The sequence below is a fragment of the Amblyomma maculatum genome, chromosome 10 (genome assembly GCF_055883805.1).
Source record: "Amblyomma maculatum isolate TAMU_Amacu chromosome 10, ASM5588380v1, whole genome shotgun sequence".
In the NCBI taxonomy this organism is placed as follows: domain Eukaryota; kingdom Metazoa; phylum Arthropoda; class Arachnida; order Ixodida; family Ixodidae; genus Amblyomma; species Amblyomma maculatum.
In genome coordinates, this window is record NC_139353.1 from 51,056,329 (window position 1) to 51,073,186 (window position 16,858).

A 16,858-nucleotide genomic window follows, 5' to 3' on the forward strand; every position below is an offset into this window, starting at 1 on the left:
GAACTGCATAGCTGAATGATACAGTTAGTTTAAGGATATACTAATTAGGATAAAAAAATACCACTGCAGCCGTGATAACGCGTTGCTAAGAAAAAGTACTAAGATATGTCTTGTGTGTGCTGTTACGACTGCAGATATGACTCTATGCCTATGGCTCTGAAGAAAATCTCCTGCAACTCTGTCATCAAACACCTGGAAAGGAGGCCGACATGGGTGGTTGAAAATGTCAGATTAGTATAGATGTTGGCAACTGAAACTAACAACTAAACTTACTGTGGTATTTTAATACAAATTTCCTTTGCAGCAACTTTGTAATGTTACAAAGCTGAGTAAAGCGAAAAGACTATTAATGCTCTGGGAAAGTGCATCGGTGTTTTAAAAATTCTCTAATCATAATCAGCAAAGCTTTTTCCTCGATACTATGTTTTCAATGTTTATTAGTTGTACGAAAGCCTATTAATAATAGTTTATAGGGATTCAATTCGTTATAATTTTCATTTTCCCGCTTACTACTGTATCCCTAGGAAGGGCACGGAGCCTAGCTGGACAAGCTATAACGAGTACTGTTTCATACCATGATCACATAACAATTATGCCCTAGAACAGCTAAGCAGTGCATTACCTTTTACTTTGGAGTAAGTTAACACTAATAATTTCACTTCAGCAAAGAAAGAAAATTCTCGATACAATTCAATAATTATCACCTTATACCTGAGCGCATTTGTCTATTTTATTTTCTTACTACATGACAAATGAATGGAAATTGTGTCATCCCTGTGTTTCTTTTCTTCATTATGAATAATCTTGTCATTGTTACATGCAACTGTTGTGCATTGTGCAGCCAAAGACATCATGTTTATCATCATCATGTAGCTGTTACGCGGCTTTTTCTATCACCACCCAAATACACGCGTGCGCACTGCTTACAAATAGTGAACCTCATTGCAGCGTCCGTCACACACCTCGCATTCGCTGGTTACATTCATGCATTTTCCGCGATCATTGCACGCAATATTCTCAAAGTTGAATGCTGCTTAAAGTGTTTGAAAAAGCGTACCAAAACATTCGAGAAGAAAAAGCAAAAAACTAAATTTCAAAACGCTGACCTACAACGCGACTATCCTGAAGAGCACGGCACCGATCCGCATACCTTCGCTTGAAGAGGCGTGTGAATTATTCGTCTTTTTAATCCAGTTTTGCCGTTTCCAACAGCCGTAATGCGAAACAACCCAAAAAGAACAAAACTCGCCGAACGGGTGGCGGTTATCGGCAGCGCGACGACCCCGACCTTCACCGAGTTGCGCAACTTTTCTTTTTCTTTTTATTCCTCCACCACGACGTACTTAGTGGTGCCACCCGCAGCCTGCAACTTGTTTGGAGCCACGCTGGCTGGCTTTTCGAAAGGGGTAGCCGGCCACTTCCGCTTTACAAGAAAAACAAGATCTCTAGTCGTTTTAGTGAAGCAAGAAAAAATAAAAAGCAAATATGAAGACATTAGTGGGTGCTACTGCAGTGTGCCTCTAGACATCGCGGTCTGGCCTCTCTTCTCCGTCTGCATATTTCTTATTTTTCGCTCCCTACCTCGTTCTTCTTCACGTGTCTTCCGTGTGTTGGTCAACAGGACACGTGGATGGTACCGTGAAACGCCCCCCTTCCTCTTGCTGTAACCCTTTCTTGGGCAAGACTGGCACGGCGTCTAAACGGCAAAGCAGAAGACGTGAGAGCTCGTTCAGGGTGTGCTTAGCCGTTCCCGGAACTGTGGTGCTCCTGCAGAAGAAACGTCTTAACTTAGGAATACGACTTTTCTGTGCTGGAAGACCGATAGTTTAGATTTGGTTCTTATTGAACAGTCGCTGTATATCCCTGTGTCAAAACAAAGAACAGCAACTGCGACCTGGGAGCAGCCACTTAATAGCCACGACAAGCAAGGATCAGGTAAGACTAGCGGGTATGGTTGCGTAACAATTTCAGAACCACAATATGCTCATCTTAAGCAACTGTGTGTAAGATTATCGAGCGCCACAATGCAATGTAAGGGATCAAACCTCTAAATAAACAATGCCGTTTCTGGATTTTCTCTTTCATAATGTAATCGTGTGCTGAGAAATTTTAGAGCCACTGGTTTTGTCTCCAAATTGTACGCGTTATCTGATGTTCTTTTCCTCTTCATGCTTACGTTTGATCTAGTTCCCGCATCCGTACAGCTTTTTGAAACTACGTCACTATCGCGTTGATAATAAGCATTTTAGGACTGTTCATGTGAAAGGCACTTTTGCACGCTGCAAGGGTTAGGAATTAGACACGCGGACATTTCCATTATTTGCCGCTTTCTTTGTCGCTCATTATCCGCCTGCAGAAACAAAATGAGATGAACGAATTTTTTGCTACAGCAGCTACCTTCACTCTACCCTGAACCTTAAAACTGTTTTCGAAATAACAGAGCATAGAACGAGACAAGCTGAAGTGTTCATATGGCTCGCTCTCGTGCTTGTCTTGTCCTCAGCGATTTTACTGATGTTAGTCTTGATGAACTCGAGGTGTTATGAAACTTAATGAAACTGCCCCATTAATCGAAATATGATTGTCCTTAGACGCTATTTATTTGTTTTAATGCACAACTCGGGTGCCCTAATCTACATTTCTGTCGATTGTAGATAATTTGAAAATTTTTGCATGTTTGTATCCTCGCCAGTTCATCACTTGTTCTGCATTTGTTGCCCCTCCTGTCATGGCCCTTCACTGGTCCTGCAGTGTGTTCGAATAAATAAATAAAATATTCAATCGCGGCAGTCTTTCAGCTGCTGTAGACCTCTCCAGCTTTAGAAACCCTGAATTAGGGACTCGAAATGCTTCAAAATATATTAAATCTTTAGTCAGCGAATCTACGTGATTGAAAGCAAACTCTAGGGTATTAAAACCGTGAGCCGAAAATTTTTATTGTTGTGTTTGAGCAAATCCAAAAATAAATTGTGAAATCCCCTCATAAATCTCATGGGGCATTTCATTAGAGCAGAAATGAAAGTTATGGGTGCTGTTTTTTTGTAATGGAGACAAACATTCACAAAGGATTTAAGTACGCGTACTCCATAGGGAGATACGGTCTGGTCAAGCCTTCTTTCGCGTCATGACGCAAGACAAATTTAAAGTGTGACCTCTTTTCTAGGTGAACCGCACATTTCGAAGCATGCTTTTTGGTGGCGCTCGCACGTGGACGAGGTGTGCCAAGATGATTCTCGTGGGCTCGACGGTGCTCTTAATGTGCCAAGTCCCAGGAACGGAAGCACATGGTCGGCTCATTGAACCGCCTGCAAGAAATGCCATGTGGCGAGTAAGCTTCGACACGCCACGTAACTTCGAGGACTCGGAACTGTTTTGCGGCGGCCTGAAGGTGAGCCGGGGAGTCACGAAAAGGAACAAAAGCTGCTACTAGGTACATTATATTAACAAACTTTCATATCCCATTGAGTGGTTTCACCTTCCATCTATATGAATCCAGGCATGAAACCGGATTCAGTAATAAAACGTGTGACAGGTCTTTTTTTTTTACAAAAATTTTGGTAAATGCAGGAGGAGATACCAAAGGCAATGGCTGCACAGAGGACCTCCTTTTACAAGCATGCAAAACAAAAATTATTAAGTACAAACAACACCAGGTGAAAACTGCAACTGTTATGTAATGTAAATGTAGAACACAAAGAAATACAAGATGTCGTAAATATAAACAGAAGATAAATTGGGAACATGTTATATAAATGTAAAACAGAGGAAAACAATTGAATGTGGTATAAGTATAAGTAGCAGTGAATTAGCTGAAGTCTCGCTGAAACTATACTTGATGTGCCGTGACACAGGTCCAGTGGGAGGACAATGGCGGCAAGTGCGGCGTATGTGGTGACAACTATGCTCTACCCCGGCCGAGGCGCCACGAGACAGGGAATGTGTTCGCCCGGAACGTAACCGTGCGTCGCTACGCACCTGGAGCGCTGGTCGACCTGGTGGTCGACGTGGAAACCAACCACCTGGGTCACTTCGAATTCTCGCTCTGCCCCCGTCGCTCTTGGGAGGAGGCTGAGACAGAGGAGTGCTTCGATCGCCACCTGCTTCAAGTGGTGACCGCCACAGGATCCACGCGCAAGGTAATAAAGAAAATAAAAGTTGGTAAAGGGTGATAAAATTGCTACAATTCTCTGGATATTAATCACAACAATCTGGCATATCGTCATTACAGACCCTAACCTCATTCCTGGTGGCCGTCAATCACCTGCACATATATGAGCATTATGCCCTGCAAATAGTAGCGAGCAGCTCATTCAGAATGCGCATACTGCGCTGGTTACAGCCCCGGCATGGAAATCAATGCTACGGGTTGCGTAGCAGCTGTATTGTATACATCAATAAAAAGGGGGGGGGGTGTAATATTCAGGGTCCTGAGAACGTGTCATGTGTCCTAATAACTTCTCCGCTCTATGTTTAGTTTCATCCCCATCTTTTCTTTGAAATTTTGGTGTTCAGGACGAACTTTGATGACGCTTCTAAACTGCAAGTATGGACATTGAAGAATGCTCGTTCATACGAAGCGCCTTGCCCACGCTTCTTACAAGCAATCACAGTCCCAACAGACAAGCGTCTCTTTGGTAGATACCGGCCACAGCTCAGCGACTAGGTTCGTAAAACAACCGAACAGACTGCAGTTCTGTAATGAGCATCACATACACACGAGTGTCGAGCAGCTTGCAAGGCATGTTTCTCAACACGCTGTTTTCTCATCCCGGTAGTTCTCTACATCAACTTCAAGGGCCGTTTTTGAGCCTGTCCTTTCTAATCCATGACGGTGCTCCTTATTCTGCTACTACCATTTTTAGCATGCGCTCCTAGCCATTATTGTATACCACAAGTAATCAGCTTTTGGCAATATATATCCAGGTCCATGCTTTGTTGATCTGCAGATATTTGGAACTGAAACGAGCTCAATACTTTCTTCATATCATTTTTGAACCTCTGCTTCAATCACCATCTCACGCCTCCCGACGAATGCCCCTATCCTCAATTACTTTCCGCTACAATGGCTAGGCTACAAAACAACATTGTTGAAATATTTTCAGGGCTACCCAAGATGTCTCTCGCAGCATTGCTAAAAACTTTTTTCTGCCATTTACTTTGTTTCTCATTGTTCACTGCAGAAGTCTTCCTTCTACTCTGATGACCCACCGACCAGGTACCGCCTTCCGACTGCCGCCAATGGACTCTACATTATTCAAGTGCAGCTGCCCGAGAAGCTTACCTGCGAGTATTGCGTTCTGCGCTGGCACTGGAGATCGGGTGAGTGGGCGAAAGACGTGTGTACTGGTTGGGAAAAAACTTTACTGGTAGTTTACCTTTAGCAAAAGCTTGATTTACATGACTACGATCATTATTGATTAAACGCTTTATACGTTTCTCCAAACGTAAAGCCCCTTCTTCATCGGTCTCTTTGGCAAGCCGTCTTTCAGAGCCTCATTCCGAGGTGCCTTCACGTTCCGACGCGCTACTGTAGATGACTGTTCGTCCTCCTCCATCTCGCGCAGAGTTGTACCTTAGACAAGAGCCCGGGAGCTCCTCCTCCCTCCATATTTCCACGTTCCACTGACGTCACCTCGCGTGACCTTGACCTCGGAAGTTATCACGGGCCACTTGATGGCCTACGTAACAGTGCCCCAAAGTCACATAGCGACCACCAGGTCACCGATCTTTACCTTGCCCTTGACAGTGGTCGCCACAAAGTCACATGGCGAACACCAGGCTTAAATAAGAATTTGGACCTCTAAATCTCCCTCAAGGTAAAAAGCGTGCATACCCGACGGCACCTCGTGTGACCTTGACCTCGGCAGTGATCACGGGCCACTTGATGGCCTACGTGACAGTGCCCCAAAGTCACATAGCGACCACCAGGTGCCCGATCTTTACCTTGGCCTTATAAGTGGTCACGGACCATTTGGCATACGGGGCAATGCCACAAATTCGCATGGCAACCACCAGGCTTAACACAAAATTTCGACCTCTAAATCTCTCTCAAGGTGAAAATCGTGCATACCCAACTGCTCAAACTAACTGGCGTAGTGAAGCTTTCGTTTCAATCTAAATGATCAAAATTAGCTTCGCTTTTTCAAACATATAATTAATCGAGCAGCTGTGGAAAGATTTCTTCTTCTGGTACTCATGGATCAATTTTCCTTGAACACAGTGCCTGTAAGGTAGCACGGACCCAGAAAGTAGTGCCGGAGTTAGTCAAAGCTACAAGAAGCATATCAATAAAATTAGTGATTGGGCCAATTTTAGCCACTTGAAATTGTAACAACAAAGTTGGCAGCGTAGGAGGCAGTGTGATGCGTCATCAGTGTCTACAGGCTCGTCTTGTGCACGAGTCGTTTTTATCAGCTGTTAGCCCCATTGATTAAAAATTGCAGCCACTATCTTACAACTCGTAGTTCGCAAAAGCGAATGTCATTTTGCATAAATTCAGAAGTCACATGCGAAATGACGACAGAGAACAGTCAGAGAGATTGTGCCTTTATCAACAGGTAGGTGAAAAAACCAGGCCTTTGAGGGCAAATGTCGAAAATGTCCTCTTCTTTATGGACGTGGCTGAAGCACTTCTTCAGCGCGTGGCATAAGATGCGCCTATATTCGCTGCCGAAAGTGGCAAAGTCACTTTAGCGTGGCGGGAGGTGCCACCGCAGTTTCAGTAGAAATGGTTTAGTAATTCTTTACTTAAAAAAAAAAACATTGCGGAAAGCCGGAAACCATTAATAAAAACCCGCCGTGGTAGCTAAGTAGTTACGGCGCTCAACTGCTGTATCAAATGATGAATGCATGATGAAATCCCGGCAACTTCGACCGCTTTTCAAGGCTCCCGTACACTGTGCGATGTGAGTGTGCGTTAAAAAACCCCAGGTAATCGAAATTTGCGGAGCCCTCCACTAGGGCGGCTCTCATAGCCAAAGATGCTTTGGCCCGTTAAACCATACATACTAAGCCATTATTGAAGCACCCGTCACATGATCTTTAATTTGGAAACTAAACGCGTAGGGTAGATGATAAAAGAATGCAAAATTAATCATAAATCCCGTCCCAAGCATAAATTATTTGTGTGCCTGTAATTTTTGCAAAACAGGATAAGTGCTGATTGAAAATTTGCAAAAATGACGAACGAGAAATGACTCCTGTTCAACTTGTGGCTAATCCCTACTTATGTTGAGCTAGCGCAGCGAACCTTTGTTTTTCATAGTTTACCTTTACATTATCTTCGTTAGCTCGATTTTACTACACACCTTCGTTAACATATATGATGCATGCTGCCAAAGGTGACAGGAATGGTTAGAAGAGATTGAAAGCCCAGCTGTAGTAAAGACGCGTGTATATGATGCCAGCATGGCCTAAGAGCAGCATCTACGATTTGGGATCCATGGATTTTTATTAGTTATATTCATATCTGAAAGTCACAGCCCAACCTGCCAGCTCCCGCCGATTCGGCCGTCACATGATGTCAAGTGGCGTTACATGAACAACCGATGTAAGAATGAGTGTCCCTGCTGCACCAGCTTATAGCCTTGAGGCAAGCATACAAAGAGCTTAGATTGTATAAAGATCCCTACAGTGCAAATACACTAAAACGTGAATAGTTGCCAGTTTAAGCGTACTCCACGAACTCAAAGCTGTGCTTGAAAGGCTAAACCCTTCCGTGACGACATTTTTGCCAAGCTATTTCATTTTTTTTCCAGCTCCTGACTTTCCGAACACTGTTCTAGACCATAGCATCTGTTCTCAAATAGGAGAAGACGCCCTGATAATGAGGAGGAGGAAGAACATTTATTTCCGCCGAATATGGTGCAGCAGCCACCTACGAGTCCGCACGCAGGCGTCCGGGGAGGCAGTCTGTCACACCGCGGCCAGAGGACACCCGGCCTCGTCTAGGAGAAGAGGTCTTCAGCCTCGGCCGCCAGGCGGACGGCGAATCGCTGTGTTTTTTCGTCGGAGCTTCTTAGCGTGGTCTCCCATTCATCGCTAGTTTTAATCGCGTTGCGCCCTGGGGCACGAACGCATCTCCATATTATATGATCTAATGTTGCCACGTGGCCGCAAAATTTACAAATTTCGGTTTCTGCACCGTCCCTCTTCCGCCCTCTGGCGCCCGTCCAACTCCTCCACAGGGGCGAAAAGAAATTTCGAGCTTGGAGTCTTCTCCAGTCATACGATTCCTTTTTACTCAGGGATCTAACCGGTGGCGGATATATCCTCCGGTCTTTCTTCAAGTTGTCCATTACATCCCTAAAGGTACCTATACATTCTTTGGTTTTAGATGTTGTGGAGGCGTCCGCAGCACCCCGAGGTAGCGAGGAGCGGGCGAGCATGTGGGCAGCCTCGTTGCCGGCGAGACCGGCGTGTGCTGGGGTCCAGATTATGGTCACGCTTTCGGCGAGAGACGACTCGTTCAGAAGTTTTGCAGCACGATTGCTGACTCTACCCTTGCTAAAATTTCTAACCGCCGCTTTGCTATCGCTGATGACGTGTTTCACGCCTGGTCGTGCAATGGCAATGGCTATTGCAATCTCCTCCGCCTCTACCGGCGGTAGATCTCGATTTCTTTCTATTTCTATGGCGATCCCAGTGTCCAATAGGGCGACCGAGGTTACGTCGCCTTCTTTCCCGATCGCTGCATCGGTGTAGGCGACCGATCCCGGCGGGAGTTTGTCCAATTTGTTAGCGAGGTGCTTAGCTCTGCTTTTTCTCCTCCCCTCGTCGTGTACGGGGTGCATGTTCTTCGGTATGGGCGAGACGTATAGATGCTTTCTGATTTCTCGATCTATGCTTTCTCTGACACTTTCGCCTTCCCCGGGCGCTAGTAGGTTTACCCAATCGAGGATTTGCCTACCCGCCGCCGTTCCTGCGAGTCGCTCTCTCTGGGACAGCCTGACCGCCGCAGCCAGCTCTTTCCACTCATTATGCAACCCCATTTTCTCTAGAATGTCGTTAGAAGTAGTTATGGGGAGTCCTAGAGCGCACTTCGTGCATCTCCTAATTATGGTGTTTAATTTGTGTTCTTCGGTCTTGTTGATATTTAGGAATGGAGTCGCGTAGCACATTCTGCTCGTGACAAAAGCTTGTACGAGTCTGAGTCTACTAGCCTCCGTGAGACCACTCCTTCTGTTGGACGTCTTCTTAAATACTCTGACTACGAGCTCCGCCTGATCTTTTAATTTCTTCATCAGGCTTTTGTTACTACCCCTGCGGTTGATAATCATACCTAATATTCTAATTTCATCTACTTTCCGGACTTCGTTTTCGTTGACTTTAATTTTGATATCTGGAGTTATCTTCCCACTACTGCTGGTCATTACCAGGAGCTCCGATTTTTCTGGCGAACAGCATAGACCTACGTCCTCTGCGTGATAGCTGATTATATTTGCTGCCTCTTGGAGCCTGGATGTGATGTACGAGTCGTTCCCTTCGCACATCCAGACGGTCACATCGTCCGCGTAGATGCTTAGTTTTAAGTCATCGAGATGGCCAAGCTTACTGGGGAGCTTCCTCATTACGATGTTAAAAAGGAAAGGTGAGAGCACAGCCCCCTGCGGAGTGCCTCTGTTACCCAGCGGGAACTCCTCCGAACATAAGCCCTGAAAGCTGATTATCGCCGTCCTGTCTCGCAGGAATGATCTAATATAGTTGTAGGTTCTTTCGCCTACTCTAAGCTCAGCGAGCCCGTCGAGAATGGCGTCGTGACTGACGTTGTCAAAAGCTTTCTTAAGGTCTAAGCCTAGAATAGCTTTCGTATTTTTTTTCCTGAAGTCTCTGACAACATCGTTATGTAGTCTGAGCATGGTATCTTGCGTACAAAGGCCGGGCCTGAATCCGACCAATTCAGCCGGCCACGCATCATTCTCTTCGGTGTATTTGGTTAGCCTCCTCTGAATAACTTTCTCAAGTAGTTTGCCTACGCAGGATGTTAGCGATATTGGGCGGAGATTCTCCAAGCCCGGTGGTTTTCCCTGCTTGTGGATTAGGGTGATCTTAGCCCTCTTCCACTCTTGGGGTACTTGACCACTCTCCCACACCTGATTTAAATATTTGGTTAGGGCATTGATCGATTCGTCGTCCAGATTTGCGAGCATCTTGTTATTAACGAGGTCCGGCCCGGGGGCCGAGCGTCTTTTTAGGCCGTGCAGCTCCGCTCTGACTTCTGCCACTGTTATGGACGCGTCAAGCTCGCTGTTCGCCGGTCCGTTGTAATCTCTGTAATGCGCTGTGGCGGGGGGAGCTACGTACATGGACTTGAGCTTGTCAATGAGCTGTTTGTCCGTACCCTTAAAGTTATACCTCGCCTTGACCTGTTCTATATTGGCGACCGTTTTGGACTTAGTCGGGTCTATCAGGAACCTGAGCAGTTGCCACGTCTTGGCCCCATTCATGGTGCCTTCCATCTCGTCGCATTTGTTATCCCAACGTTGCGACTCGAGTTTCCGGGCGTATTTTTTGTTTAAGATATCCCATTCCCCCTGTCCGAAGCGATGGCTGCTGAGCTGCCTCGTTAGTGTGGAAATACTGCTCTACGAGATATAGCTGTCATGACGCCATTAGCGCAGGGCTAACATAGTCTTGTCACGTGAAGCCACGATTTGTAGCCACGGCAAAAACGGCAATGGCGTTCATTGAACAAGAGTGTGCGCACTGCCACATAAAAACCAGGGCCGCGGTCCTCTAAACCCGGCCGGAGTGTGATAACGGTTGCGCTATCCGAGACTAAATACGGCGCAAGGTGTGTTTTATTGCCACGCATTCTATCTTCGGTTATACGGCGGAAAAGGCATCGCCGTTTCCGCAACCCATAATTGATCAAAAAAGGGGGTTGCAGAAAGCGCGCACTTGATTCTTGATTAATTTGTGATGCCACACTTCCTTATGCAGTGTTCAAGGTGGTGTCATACCAATTTGCTTTCCACTTGGCATTAACATGCTCGACAGAGATTCGAACCAACGACGTTTGTATCTTGCAAAAGTGTACGTGTCAATAAAATATGACGCAGGTACCGCGACCTCCATTTCACAAAAACTAAGTTAACCGAAAAATTCAAATAAGTTTGCAGAATGAAAAGACGCTTTTAAATGGGCTTCACGTGCATTCTTAAGCCAAAGATAGAGTCACCTTCTGTAGGAACTGATCTGTAGGAGCTGAGAGAAAACGATTGGGTTGCTTCAATCTCGCATGTAAGCTGGATCAAAAATATAACCACGAAAAAAACTTAAAATGATAGCTAATCTGTATTTTTTTTTGTCCATCTCGGCATAATTGAGTATTCACTCCAGTGAATGGAAGGAAACACCGGGGGAACAACCCTGCTGTACGCCTCAGGACTGTTTAGTCAGGCAAAAATCGCTCAACAGCCCAATGTGCTAAGCACTTTTCTATCACAAGAAGTGCGATATACAGTTTGCAAGCGAAAGTGTAACTTCATATTAGGCATCCCACGGCGTATAAAGATCTACATTCGAGACACCGGTAACATTCGTGAAGTTTCTCTTGCAGCTGGAGGACTACTGGAAAATTTATTATCTCGCCTCTTTTTCCAGACATGAGTGTGCACTATGCTTTAATGCATCTCCCTTTCAGTATGCACACTATTTTGGCAATAATGCGCACTTTGAACTGACTTATATGAAGTTGGCGTGGCGTATTCAACCCAAGAACAATGGAACCGGGCATCAATACTTAGTTTCGCATTACTAGTCTTCTTAGAGTTTTATTTTTAAAAAAAAGCATGTTAGATTGCAAGCTTAAAGGCAGTACATATCATGAATATTTTTAATTACTCGCGTGCCGTTCTTGAGCCCCTGGATTAAACAATTACTAGCTAAAAATTGATTTCCAAATGAATAGTTCATTGATGTTTGTTATTCTAACATCGTATAAAAATGCAACCCTAAAACAAACGTAACTTAAAAGTAGATCATTCGGGCGCTGCTTATACATATTAAATCAACAAGTAAAAGCATCGGAACAAAGTAATTTCCCCCAGCATTTTGTGCCCCCAAATCAAAAGGTGAACACAACGAATATGGCGGCTTTTACTAAAGGTTTACCCTTTTCTCTCAAATACTCTCGCATTTCGCTCATGCACAGAAGAAAAGATCGTCTGGCGGAGAATTTCCAGTACCGTTTGCGAGTCTTTTGCCCAATATCCGCTAGCATAATTAGTTCTCTACGCACGCCCCATGTTCCAGAGTCACATGGGGCGTGAGTGCCGTAACTACTTTGTTTCAATACGCTCAGGTATTAAAATGGCACGAACAAATTTCTTTTTCCGCGCAGCAAACAACTGGGGAGACTGCGGTGACGGCAAGATGGCGCTGGGCTGTGGACCTCAGGAAACCTATCGCAACTGTGCTGACGTGGCCATTGTACCCAACTTCGGTCTGCGCGGACCGTTGGGCGCAAACGCAGTGCCCAAGCGATACGGACCGATCAAGCCGAAAAAACATCAACACCATTTAGATTGATTTATTGATTTTTCCGCACCTCTTTTCGCAAGGTATTTATTTGCTTCTCATTTGCTGTCATTACGAAACATACTCAATAAAGTTTGAACTTAAGCCAGTTGGGACTACAATATGTCTTTCTCCGTCCTTCCTTGATGTTGATTCTGAATGTCGTTGGTACTCAGTGATATCACATTGATAAACAAAGTTGCTTCATTTAACCGTGGTTTGAAGAATTCTTTTTTTATTTTATTCCAGTTAGTTCTCGTAGTTGCCGGTGCTTATAGTGACGCTGGCTGTTAGAGAACCGGTGAAAGAGTGGGAGCCGGCGTGTGTTCGTCGTTCGTCCTATGATACCGCGCATTTCAATAAACGCGCCCTCTAGCAAAGTCTCATTCGCGAACAGAACTAGACGGGCTAATTGATAAATGCATTTAGATACGACTACATGCTAAAACCAGCTGCCTTCGCAGTTATAGCGACGAATGACAAAGTATGACAACTCATCTAAAGCCTGACCTGCATATAACATTATTCGCTAAAGAAATTTATTCGGAGTTCATTCACCCACCTCTTGCGTCCGTGAGCATGCAAGTTCAACGTGCAAGAAACTGCATACAAGCAAGCGTGAACAGGAATTACGAACTTCGGCTCGAATGCCTTGATGAACTGTGCAGCAAATACGCAAAGCACGAACCCCATTGCTAGCCTTACTGAGCGCTAGCGTTACCAACTCTTCAGTGAAAGAAATCGGGACGAGGGAAGCGTGGGCGAGACGCAATGCTTTCACAAAATACTTACTTTTTGTTATCTTGTTCATTACCAGCCTCCTTTATTGCTGCGAATTCTTAAAGTAACATATCAACTAACTTCTGGTAGCGTCCTGACAGCGACCTTTTTTCAAGGTTTATTCATAAATGTTATCGCACTTCAACCGCAAATCCAAATTTTGGACCTGGTCTCTGCCACTTCTTTGGCTTGTTGCTTTTCTGCAAGCAATGTCAAGGCTTCGAATCTTCCCCAGTAGCATCCAGAAAAAAAATGAAACAGCTGAGCCGTGTTGAGTTTTGTTGCCATCGCGGAAGAACTACAATGTTTTTACTTCATCGAAAACTTCAAGAAAAAACATATAATATGGTAAGAGATGTGGCGCAACAAAACAAAGAACTTGTCAGAACTTACTGTGAACTTCGGTTTCTGGCCCGTTCTTCCTCGCTGTGGGAAAAGCCACTGAGGTGGCTCTGCCCCTGCCCCTTACTATCTGCACTGTAGAATTCTCCTTAGGACAATGAGGAGAGTGCGCACTGTATACTGGCTACCGACATGACGAAGGCATACGACAACGTGTTACATTCCAAGATTCTTAGTAACATGAAATGTATGGGCATTCCCTTGCAGGTCTTAAAAGCAGCACATAGTCTACAACAAATTAGCAATCACACCTATAACAGAGGCGTGCCACAATGGTGTTAGTACCTTTGCTATTTAATATCGCACTGATCACATTGGCATGGAAATTAGCTCAAATACCAGAAGTGCGGTTCATGATATACGCAGATGATGTCACGATTTCGTCAGCTCATAAACAACTTGAGAGACAGAATTTGTATCTGCAAGGTGCCTTAAATACCATAGATGAGAACGTTCAAGATGCAGGTCTGGAATTGTCATCTTAAAAGTCCAGACACATTCATGTTGCTAACAAGCATGGAAGAAAACAACTGGCAACGCAAAGAGTCAGCTTAAAGATTAAAAATCAGGCATTGCAAGAGGTGGACGAGTTGAGAGTTCTTGGCCTAGAAATTCACAAATCCGGCAAAGGAACGCAAGGACTCCATAAGGTGAATAATTAGCTGCGACTTCCTTAAACATAATAAAACGCCTTTAGTCTAGGGGAGGAGGAGCTCGAGCGGACATGGCAAGGCGTCTTGTTCAATCGATGTTACTGCCGAGAATACTATACCAGGCGTAATTCCAAATACTCAAGAGGCGGCAGTGGGTGGAATTCGAAACAATAAATAGAAACGCAATGCGCACAATCACGACCTTACTAAAACTTACCTTTATTCCTATTCTCTAAGAATTTGCACAGCTGAATAAGTTGACAGAATTAATTGAACAACGAGAGGCAACAAGAAATATAAAGCGAAAGTACATTATGCCCATAGCATCCTTGTAAGACGACGTCAAGGTGCAAACACCAACAATGGCTGACCTCCCTCCGTGAGAATTCACGACTATTACGACAAACAAGACTACTCCGCTTCGTCGTAAAGAAAACCTGACATTTCGACCTCTGGTTGATGTACTTTCAGGTACCTGCATTGCATTAGCTGCCGTAAAACAATTGAAGAAAGTGACAAAGACACTATGTGTCACCCAGGAAATCCACGCACTCAATAACAAAAAATAAAGATATGCATCCAGATACACTGGACACAAGACGATGCTCAGAACGCTGAGCAGAAAAAAGTTGACCACCTCACACTCGAAGTTCTAAACACTAATGCACCCCCCCCCCCCCAAGGCTCCCTTTTGATGCCCACTCCACTATTCCCATTTTAGCATCATCTTTAAGGAAAAGTACGCGTGCTCTCATTCCCCCGTGTACTTTCCCCCTCCCCTCATAATTTAGCGAGATTGGAGGAAGTTTTTCTTAAAAGGATCAGAGCTGGGACTGCCCTTACCCCGTCGGTAACATGCCGATGGCAATCTGAAGAAGACATCAAACCCATGGCCGAACCACACCAGCTGCAGAAGTGGATGTTCGCCACCTGCTGTGTACTTGTGCAGGGACAAGGCCATCAAGGTTAGAGATTCTACAGGAAGTGCGACTAACCGCCATACGGGAAGAGGACTTTTCCAAATGGCTCACCGACAGCATTAATAGCAGGAGCCTTCTCCGGTTACTAACGAAAAATAATATACACAGGTTTTTATAATATGTCTTACGGCAAGCTTGCGTAAAAAATAAAGCCTGGCCACGCTCAGCAATGATATACGACAGGCTGTACGGCCTTTCTACGATGAATGTACACAAAGAATATGTGATGAAGAACAAACCTTTATCATCCGGGTCATCACGAAATTTGCCAGAAACTTTCCAGACGTCTGCAGCTGGTATTCAATGATGACTGACTGACTGACTGCAGTGGCATATTGGTGAACATATTGTGTCGTGTGCTGTTTTTCAGTTTACGTTTATCGAGAACCCGCACGCATCAAGATTAACTATTATTCACGAAGTGATAGTAACTTTTCGCATTTGGCTTCTTTTTACTATAACAAAATTCAATGTTTCTCCAAGGCTGGCTGCTCTTTATAATTTTTCTTTCACGTATACAGCCGGAAATAGATGTTTTGGTGCCAACCTAGCACCCCTTTACCTCCCCCCACCCACCCTCTACCAATATTTATGAGAATGCCCACATCCCATCCGCTATCCTGCCAAAAAACCACCAACCCTTCCTACTGGGAGGCCGCTCTTCTAGCCACCCAACCCGCAGATCATTTACAGCTGTCGAGCGGGCTAAGCTAGAAGAAACAGCCAGAGGGATCCTGGACTGAGGGGTCCTTCTGGGAGTGTCTATATTATTTGAGTTAAAGTATTTTCCTCCTCGTCCTCCCTCCCCCGCACATCCAAGGCTTTCGAGTGCCCCCTGCCCCCTTGAAAAACGTTCTCTGACGCCCTTGGGAGCATGCTTGGCAACCTGTCAACAGCACCATCTGCTGGATTGACACGTTTAGTGGTTAAGCACCAAATGCGCAGCACATTTTTCCGTGAATCCCGGATGTCGTACAGAAATATGTCATCACACCCTCAATTTTCTTTTGTTTATTTACTGAGACTGCAACCCAGCCGAAAAATCAACTAAATCGTGTCGAAAATACGACAAAACATTCTGTAGTGCTATCGTAACGTCAGAAGTTTCTTCAGTTCAGCATAATTTAGTATCGGGGACAAAAGCGTGGACCGTAAGTCTCGCGAATTTGGGGCGGAAGCACGATGTAGGCGAATTATCACCTTATTTCTCTAGCACACATGAAAGCAATAAAGTCCTACTTTCAACCCGAAAAATATGGTAGGAGACTGCTGGGCGATACTAAATTTTTGCGCTTTGGTTGCAGCTTCCTCGGTCCAGACTTGTGTCTCCTGTAGTGCATTTTTGTAGCTCTGTTTTCTCTGCAGCAGTTTTCTGTAAGCTGTAGGTCTGTAGTACATTCACGCTCTATCTACACTATATTCTGATGTCACTATATATATCCCTTTTGTCATAACAGGTTCCCGGTAAATCATAAAGGAATTTTTTTGTTTTTTTTTTACATTGAAGTAGGGTTAAAATCACTT

General features: G+C 44.8%; 1 protein-coding gene across 1 annotated transcript; it reads left to right on the plus strand.

The window, feature by feature from the left end:
* The first annotated feature begins 3,226 nt into the window (after positions 1-3,226).
* LOC146176364 (uncharacterized) lies at positions 3,227-12,616 on the plus strand. The gene is made up of 4 exons (XM_084581289.1): positions 3,227-3,388; positions 3,852-4,136; positions 5,181-5,319; positions 12,344-12,616. The coding sequence occupies exons 1-4, from the start codon at positions 3,227-3,229 to the stop codon at positions 12,529-12,531; spliced, it is 774 nt and encodes a 257-aa protein (XP_084437415.1). The 3' UTR covers positions 12,532-12,616.
* Positions 12,617-16,858: the final 4,242 nt, after the last annotated feature.